The 9,773-nt window shown below is 36.1% G+C and overlaps 1 protein-coding gene across 1 annotated transcript; it reads left to right on the top strand.

Moving 5' to 3' along the window:
- Positions 1 to 1,243: 1,243 nt before the first annotated feature.
- On the top strand, positions 1,244 to 9,221 carry LOC135632656 (E3 ubiquitin ligase BIG BROTHER-related-like). Its single transcript, XM_065141300.1, has 7 exons — positions 1,244 to 1,531; positions 1,643 to 1,946; positions 2,038 to 2,078; positions 3,876 to 3,917; positions 4,006 to 4,127; positions 4,213 to 4,321; positions 8,964 to 9,221. The coding sequence occupies exons 1-7, from the start codon at positions 1,325 to 1,327 to the stop codon at positions 9,015 to 9,017; spliced, it is 879 nt and encodes a 292-aa protein (XP_064997372.1). The 5' UTR covers positions 1,244 to 1,324; the 3' UTR covers positions 9,018 to 9,221.
- Positions 9,222 to 9,773: the final 552 nt, after the last annotated feature.

Below are 9,773 nucleotides of genomic sequence, written 5' to 3'. Positions count from 1 at the left end.
TACTGTGAGGCAGTTATCATTTTATGAATCCATTTGAATTTTTTGTTAAAATAAAATTTATGATGATTTAGGTTTTTGTGATTTTAGGTTACCGATGATCAATCAAAATCTAGTATAGAATGCACGATATTTAAAGTATACATCGTGACGGATCATCTAATCCATCCGGAAGGCTCTTTGTATTAATATTTTGTTTCCATCATACAATTTTTTCTCTTTATTTTCTCAGAAAGCATCCGGGAATTACCGTAAAACCAAAACCCAAAACAATAATTTTGATACATTTGTAGTTGAAGGAGAAACACAAAATAATATTTTAAATTCCTTTCATCCGTGAAGTCTTATTATAATCCTAATGATCATAATGTAACATAAAATTTTAAAATGTAAATTCTTACTTGCAAAATACATGATAATTATATGCATGTAAAAAAAAGTTTAAATCACTATTGTCTTATTAACATTAAAGTGCAAATAAACAACAAACTTAGAAGGCTTATGTAGAGAATCTTTGATCGTATTTGACTCTAAAACTAGATTGAACCAACTGATTTGATCGATTGAATTAGGAACAAGCCGATGTGATCCATCATATAGAATCAAGAGAGTAATAAACCTATTTTAATTTGGTCAATTTTGGTAACAATTGTGTATATATATTACTTGCATGAGCAATTTCGACTGTTAGTGCCATAGCATTTGCCAACCACTAACCAAAGCATATATATATATATATATATATATATATATACACAGCACACAAATACGGCTCATTCACCCCCCCGTCACACGTCACGTCCCGTCGGTCATTTCTGTTGCTCCTTTCGATCTCGCGCATCAAAATCCATTAGCCAATCAAAAATACCAAATTTTTTATTTTGACTATTTGTTTCCTTGGCTCCTTCGACGGTTCCGGTTTACTTACACTGCTCCTCTGTTCTGACTCGAGAGAGATGTCATGGTCGGTAACACCGCATAACTTTTTACCCGTCTTAATTTACACCGTCGCGTCTCTGCCGAGCGACACGTGGGCTCCACCACGGGTAAACGAAATGGTTAAGAAACGAAATCGCAGGACATGTTTTTGGTAACATAAACGTGAAAGATAAAAAATACCATTGCAGAGGTCATCCGCGGCGACTGGTGACTTCTGAGCCGTTGGATTAGAGAAACTACGAAGTTCAAAGCAATTCCATCGGAATATACGATTCCTACTCGACAATGATGCCTTTTAAGAAACAGAGCCCGGTATTTTGATCTCCTCCTCCTATTCTCTCTCTCTCCTCTGTCTCTCTCTCTCATTCTCCTCCTTTACGGTGTCTTAATGGAGAACGGTGAAGAGGGCGGCGCCAGGAACAAACACGCCACCGCCGAAGGCATTTCAAACCCCGATCCCAGTCCGATCCCTCCGCCGCCTCCTCGAGATGCTCCGCTCGCTGCGGAGGTGGCGCCGCCGCCTGCCCGCACGCCCTTCACCAGCCTCAGCCAGGTCGACGCTGACCTCGCCCTTGCCCGAGCCCTCCAAGAACAAGTACCCGATACTCCGATCTCCCACACCTGCTCCTATATGTTCGAATGTTTGCTTTTACGGTTGGGGATGAGGGCTTTCATGATTTCTTTTGTTGTTCGCGATTGGGTGCAGGAGAGGGCTTACGCGATGCTGAGGATGAACGGCGCCGATGACAGCGATTATGAGAGCTCGGACGCTTGGACCTACGATGACGATGAGGAGGATGAGGAGGGTGTGGGAGACGAGCCGGATCACGTAGTCGAGGATGGCGGGAGCATCGAGGGGAGCGATTACGGGGAGGACGCCTTCGATGCCAACAATCCCAATCTCGACCAGCCGGAGGTTGAGAATAATGAGGCGTTTGCCAGGGCGCTGCAGGATGCCGAGGAGCGGGAGGTGGCTGTTCGTTTGATGGCCCTCACAGGATTGAATGAATGTGAGAGCATGTTGATTAATGTGTATTGCTTTATGTTGGCTTCTGGTTGTTCCAGATCTCGATTTGACTTTTCTGGGTGCATCTTTTGCAGGGGTGCCGGATGATCATAGGGACCATCGCGGTAACTCTAATGTGAGTTGTCATTTTTTCGTTAGTGTATTCTGCTGATTTCATTAATCATAAGAAATATATGCAATTGGGGATGAAGTATAAGTTAGAATTAATACTTTACACTGTTGTTTGGATATCATTTTGTAAAATGATCTTTTAGTTTTTGTTCCCAATCTGTTTTGTTCTGTTTGGTTCATATCTCAGCTATTTTTGATACTTACTGCAAATTTATCTCTTCATTCCTATATTTATTGTGTTTCAGATGCATCATGTTATGTACAGATATGTTGCTGCTAGAGAATTGTTTTAAGTTGTAAACTTATCATTTTTAATTTTGGATACCTTACTGAGAAGCTCCCCATTTTATAGTGGTTTGCCGCTTTAAATTGAAGTTAATATGCTGAGGTCTGCTATGAATGCAAAATACTTAAACAAACAGAAGTTTTTGTTGCTTTTGGAACATTGCTTAGCCTCAACTCAGATCTTGACAATGCAAATATATATTAACACATAATTGTACCTGTATAACTGTGGTGATCAACAGGAACACATTTTTTTATTGGAAAGTAAAAAAAAAAGAAGAAAAAAGCAAAATTGAACATCGGTTTTCCCTCTATGTTTTTGAATTTTAAAGCTTCCACCATGTTTATTGGGTTTTCTTAGTTAACAGTATTTCTGGCTATGCATGTAACACCCCTGATTAATCCCACATCGGAAGTGGGTAAGATTAAGATTGACTTATAAGGATCTGATAAGTGTACTACTATCAACTTTAGCTTAAGCATTTTGGTCAATGGTTTAAACCAAACAAAGTTAATAGGCTAGTTAGGGCTATCCGTGGATGGAGTCAGAGGACTCGTTATGGCGTGGAGCCACCACTGGGCTATGCTTCAAATGCACTATGCTAGGGTTTGATTTGGGTTATGCTGGGCCTTGACGAGGACATCTGGGTTATGCAACCTTTGAATGGAGGAGATTGTAACACTCCTGATTAGTCTCACATCGAAAGTGGGTAGTTAGCCCATCAGGTCCGAATCGTGACATTGAATGACAAGCAGTTTCTTGGTGGCCACTCTGATATCAATGTAGTAGGAAGAGAAGAGAGAGAATATATACAAAGGCACTGATGGAAAAGGGTGCCAAGGCACTGATGCTCAAATTAAGATCAAACTCAATTCGCAATATCATGAAATATTACTAGACTAGAGACTGCTCCTCTATTTGTTGCATTAGACTTCTCATCTTTAAAGTAGCTTAAACACTTGAAAAGGAAGAGAACCATCTGAAAGAAATTATCGAATCTAGACCCACTTAACTCCAAGTTTGGATTAGATCAGTCATAGAATCAATGTATCCAAACTGTTCTGGCTCCAACAAATGATAGCATATAAGTTCCTCCAAAATAAAAAAAAAAGATAAAGAAATGCATGTCCCATTCAGATTTAAAGCAAACTTAATCTGAGGTTATGAACCTCTGGGATGCATCACTTTCGGGATTCAGTTATTCATATTTTTCATATGTTATCCTGAAGAAAACAAAATCAAGTATTAGTTTGTTTTCTATTCAATTCTATACCTGAGGATGAATGTGAATATTTGTTTACACATCTTGATAAAAATACTAGGCTAGAAGTTTACAATTATAACACCAATAATTTGAATCTTTGGTAGTCTTATGAAAATTGATCATCAAACATCATGAACTGCCAAATCTCAATTGAAATTATATCTTTAGGAGAAATTAGTGAAATGACATCAATTCAAATCCTGCTCATCAAACTTATGAAGTTGTCTTATATGTTATATCTTCTATCTCAGGATGTTTGGCAAGATATTGATCCAGATGAATATGTCTATGAGGTAATAAAGTATTCCCCCAAAAAACCCATCTTTCTTTTGATATTTCAGTTTTGCTTTTGTTGTTTTTTTGATGTTTCTGCTACTTCAGGAACTAGTCGCACTGGGTGAGGTAGTTGGAACTGAAAGCAGAGGCCTTTCTGCTGATATGATTGCCTCTTTGCCTTCAGTTAATTACAAGGCAGAAAATATACAAGATGACAACTCTGAACAGTATGCATACATTTCCATTAGGTTTCTAGCGTCCTTTATTGAAAGACTTGATATCAGCCTGTTGACAAGTAAGTGAATGCCACAGATGTGTTGTATGCCGGCTGGAGTATGAAGATGGTGATTCTTTGGTCTTGCTTTCTTGCAAGCACAAATACCACTCTGAATGCATAAACAAATGGCTCCAAATAAACAAGGTAATATTTTAGAAAACTGATAGACTTTGTTGTTCATTCATATTACCCTTTTAATCCTCTAGCTTTTTTATGTTTGCATATCTTAATGTAGTTTATAGTTCAAATTTGTTTATTGAAGGATCAAGTTCGAATTTGCACACTTAAATATTACAGTTATAGTGGTTACCTTTTTTTTTTGGGGCACCGGTTTGATTTGTATATATTTTAATTTAGTTGGAACATGGTTGATTTTTGCAACAGTCTCTTTAAATATTTAATGGTAAAGCTGCATACATTGGTCCTTATTGGACCTTGCATTGGCAGGAGCCTCGTGCACTGAATCCACCCTTATGGATGATTTTTTGCAACAATTGGTTATTTTCTTGAGGGATTTGAGAGTTTCTTAGTTTCAGCTTATGGTTGTTAAATTTGAATTTAACTATAAGGAGATGTATTAGAAACTTTATATTCATTTGTTTGTTTTAAGGTTGACTTGCACTTAGCTTCTCAATAATGGGAGCAAAGTTTCATGTTGATCACCAGAAAATACTGGTACGATCATGTACTTATATCGGAACATATAACTCAATATTGTAGCAAATACCATCCATTTTTAATTTTTTATTATTTTATTTAATGATATCAACTGCTTCAGATCAATATACCATCTGATATACGAGAGTTGTCTTGATCGATAGGTTATCAAAGTTATTACCGGACTGAGATTTAAATCTAATTAGTTCAGCTAATGAGTCAACTTTCTGAAAGATTTTCACATTTACGTGATTGTCAAGCTTTTGAACTACAATTTGCTAAGTTTCAATTAGTTGCATATGAATCCATCTGTCTGGTACATGTCTCATTGCACTAAACCTCTGATCCATCTTAAAGGATAAATACAAAAAATATCTACATACTGATACATTGTAGAGGCTGCTTGTTTAGTTTGTTTTGGCAGTATGGTATCTTTGTATGGCAGAATACTTTTTACTATAAGATCCAGTTTATTCCCTAAGAATGAAAAAAATTAAGTTGGTCTATAAGGATTAGATTGATATATAAATATATCAGTTTGATTGGTATATTAAAAATTGTTTGGTCAATGATTCAGCTCATCAAGTTAATTGGTCAAATGTTCTATTATCATGACAAATGATATCAAAGCATTGTGGCACCCTTAGTTTAGTTCCCATATTGGAAGTAAGATAAAACTTGAGTTAATTTAAAGGGACTAGATGAGTGTACTACCACTATTATGAACCTAAAGCATTTTGGGTCAATTGTTTAGGTTCATCAATTTGATGGTCAATTTTTTTATCGTCTAATCATGACAAATTATATACATTGAGGGACTCAATTAGGAAAGGTCTACTAACCATCGAGGGACTTGAGTAGGAAATGACTACCATGGAGTCACTATTTGAGTAGGAAATGACTACTAACTATCTAACTTGCATCATGTTAGAGTTTGATTATAGGAATATGTTTGAACCTTGACGAGGATGTTGAAACTCTTAAATGAAGGAGATTGGAATACTTTCTTTAGTTAACTTGAGCAATCTAAATGAGAACTATCATTAACTTGGGTTTAAGCATTTTGAATTAGTCGTTTAGCTTATAAATAAGTTAGCCTATCGAGCTTGGTCGTAACACTTATTGTGGTATTCCACATGTTATTTAGTTTGCATTTTGAATTATAATTTATAAGTCACTACGCTGAGCTTTCTTGTTACTTTTGTGCATATTAAATCATTGCTTTGAATATTTGAAGTTTTTGTAGACTTAAGAATGGAGTTCTTTTTAGCAAGTAGCCAAATGAGTGCTTCTTATCTTGAGAAAATCATTTAATAATAGTTGGCGCAACTTGGGCATTTCCTCTCACAAGACACATAGTGCAAGTTCCTCTTTCTCTTTTATAAGGGTAACATTAAGATCTTTTAACAGTAATCTTGATGTACGCATTTCCTCTCACAATACTGTTGTCTTGTCAATCTGCATTAAAGTTTCACTCAGCTGTATTTTAGATATTGAAGTGTTGGATGCATCAGCACACCTGACATGTATGCCATATTTAACTGGATATATCTTATGTCCTTGACGCTTAGCACTGTAATTTATGCTTACGAAGGGCAAAACTTCCTGTTTCAAATATTCCAACCCACTTAAATCCACAAAATCAATCGATTTGGATGAGAGGACCTTGTTTTTGTATAGGGTTCTTTACCTGATCTCAATCTGATGGGCAACATGGTAGAAAAAGTTCAACACCTAATCTCGTCTACACTCTTAGATGCAACTCTACTCTTGCGTATCCTGCCAGTGATTTTCAACTTAGATATAAGGATACAATATTATTTTTCCCTCCCCATTCTTTTCCCAAAATTCTACAAAAAGAAAATTGATGTCCACACAATAAATTTGTAGTAAAAATTGTCATTGTCAACTACTATTTGATTCTGTGTTTAGGAAAAAAAGAAAAAAAGAGAAGATATTTAATTAGTTCATATGGCTCCTTGTTTATTTTCCCTGATTCTGTATATTTATTATTGTGAATATTGTAAACCATAACCGAACAAATTAGGTACTGGTTTAAAAATCTTAATCGAGCTGTGAACAGGTTGGTTTGGGTTGAACAATCTGTTTGTTTGAACAATTAGATGCCTTATTCTGTTGCAAAATTTGATATTCTGGTTTCATTTTCAGCTTTGTTTTCTGTTAGATGGCTTGAACATAACCAGTACACGATGTCAAAGCTCATGAACCAATTAGTTTCTATGAGAGATAACCAGTACACGATGTCAAAGCTCATGAACCAAATAGTTTCTATGAGAGATCTTTACTTGCTTTTACACTAAACTGGATAATTTTTCTTAGAAATTGATTGGACTTATTTCTTGGGGAAAATAGTTTTCAAATGGGGGTGTGTCTTGGCATCATGGTAAAGTTGTTTGTTTGTTAACAATTTTTCTTTTTTACTGAGACCTTGATTAGGCTCGAGGTTTTAAATACTAATTGAACCATATTTACTGTTCCAATCAAGTATGAGTATCGAATTATATATTTCATCCAAGGTGGTATGACTCGGTCTGTCTGTACCAAACTAGTCCTATAGGTCACTGAAATCATTATTAGGTCAATGTTTAAATACTTGAATTGGACTTTTCTTTTTGGTGGAAAATGGATTCTAAATAATAGCGAGTCTTGTAGTCATAATAAGGCTGCTCATTTGCTACATGAATGATCAGCATTCAGAAGATAGTTTCTCTGCTTGAAGAAATAAGATTGGGTACTAGGCATTCAAAACATGACCAACCCTTCCCACACTCCGCATTGGCATGAACTTTGTGCGCTAGGCAGTCGTTTTTGTTAAATAGGTTCAAATGGTTTTTTCAAAAGCTCATTAGATAATAGGGCATGCGGGCACTGATCGTGTTTCCCTTCACCTGAATAATTCATCCTAATATGTCTTATTTCACTCATTTTAGGCGCTTTTTTGGCTTGGAGTTGTCTTGAAATTCTGACGATGCTTTGTTTGCTTTGAGATGCTACAAGTCGTACATAGGACATGTCAGTCCAATGGTGGCTGCTTACTTTGAGAGTTGACATATAATGCTACATATGATATGCCAATGGTTAAAAGCTGAATCTCCAATCTCCACTAGTGGGTGGTATTAACAAGAATAGAAGTTAGGAAATCGATATAAAAAAAAATCAGTCGGCTCTTGTAGCAACTAGTGGAGCATAGGCATAAACAAAAGCCACTGGTTCCGTATTTTTGGGTAAGAGACCAAGCAACCGAATCAAGTTAATAACTCACTCAACAAGAGGATCTTCTTCTAGAGGATGAGTGATAGGTCATAGCTTTACAAAAGACTCATTTCCACAATGGAGTATACGTAGCGCTCTACAAAGGACTCTAGTATACATTTTTTAGCCCCAATTAGTGGGATGGTCTTTGCTGGATAATTAGGTAAGATCATTTAGCAGAATGGTGCTCGAAAGATAATTTGACCATATAAAAAATAAAAAAGCTGGATTTATGAACATTTTTAAAGAAATACAAATTATGATTAGTGGTTGAGAGTCAATTAAGAGATGCACGTTTGGTAAAGACCTATAGAACAGTTCTGATATGCTGAATCATTGCTTGTTCAATGTCTACTATAGGCAATGTTGTCCATGTCATTTAAACCATAAGTTTCAAATTCTTCACGTGTTTACCTTTTCCCCTCAGCTTCACACTTGTTTCACGGCATCCACGCCTCATATGGTAGCATGAGCTGGAACATTATGGAATATGGATTATCAGAAAGATGTTAAAGATGATTGGAGAAAAGATAGAAGCGATGGGTCGATCACAACTGATTGGTCTTTAACAAAGATAGAAGATGATCGGTAGAATGTTGTAGCATAGGAAAATGAACATGTTGCATGGGAATAGCCCATTATTTTAGATGAAGTGAAAATAAATGAGGATCATGATTCTAAATGAGCATTAACATCATTGGATGATATTGCAGCTGCTACCACAGGCCTGTTATGTTTTATGTTGGATACAATTCAGAAACCATTTTAGCAAACCAAATACCAATTTAATTATGGCATATGATGTGCTCCATAAAGACTTCTGAAAACTAACCAATTATACTCTGTTCTCTTGTAGGTTTGTCCTGTCTGCAATGCCGAGGTTTCTACTTCAGGGACTAAGCAGAATTGATTTAATATGTAAAGGGACCATTGTCTTATTGGGATGCTCTTAAGGAGATTGCCTTGTGCATAAAATTCAGTACAGATGCCCCAACCATCAACTCAACTTTGTCATGAAATTGCACTTAGCTGTAGTTTTCCATCAAATCAGAAAATGTGACATTATGTTGTTACCATTAGTTATCCTCCTCAATGTACTAAACCTTTAAGAGTACTTTTTTGGTCAACCTGGCTGCCAAATTTGTTATTGCTGAATGACCTGCAGAACTGCATGATAAAATTGTTACGAGGAATATGATCGGTGATGGTAATCGTGCCTATCAAATTCGATAATGTTTAACTATCTATCGTTATTCTTTCAAATCTTCTATGATATACCGCATTCAGCTCGGTTATAGATAGAACGAAGAGATCTGTCATTTTTTTAATTTTTTTATTCAAATTCAAAATCATGGTGTACCGTGTATTCTCTTTCGGTCAATGAAATCTTTCGTTTTTTCTGTATTTGAAGGTAAATTCAATAAATCTTGCTGCAGGAAATGTTTCGACTCAAAGGGTAATGGTGAAGACTGGATTTCAGCACCAGACATTGTTATTAATAGTTAAGGTCTTCTTCAGATAATATTATGTTTTTAAAATAATAATCACATTATAGACCCAGGCTACGATTTGAAGATCATGCACAATGCTAATCATATTGCAAGTTTCAGCTTTCAAACTAAACAATCTGACCATGCCGGAGGCAAATGGTCAAACGAAGAAAAAA

The sequence above is a fragment of the Musa acuminata genome, chromosome BXJ3-3, assembly GCF_036884655.1.
Source record: "Musa acuminata AAA Group cultivar baxijiao chromosome BXJ3-3, Cavendish_Baxijiao_AAA, whole genome shotgun sequence".
In the NCBI taxonomy this organism is placed as follows: Eukaryota; Viridiplantae; Streptophyta; class Magnoliopsida; order Zingiberales; family Musaceae; genus Musa; species Musa acuminata.
Note: the sequence above shows the minus strand (reverse complement) of the source record. Positions and strands in the feature narration are given on the sequence as shown.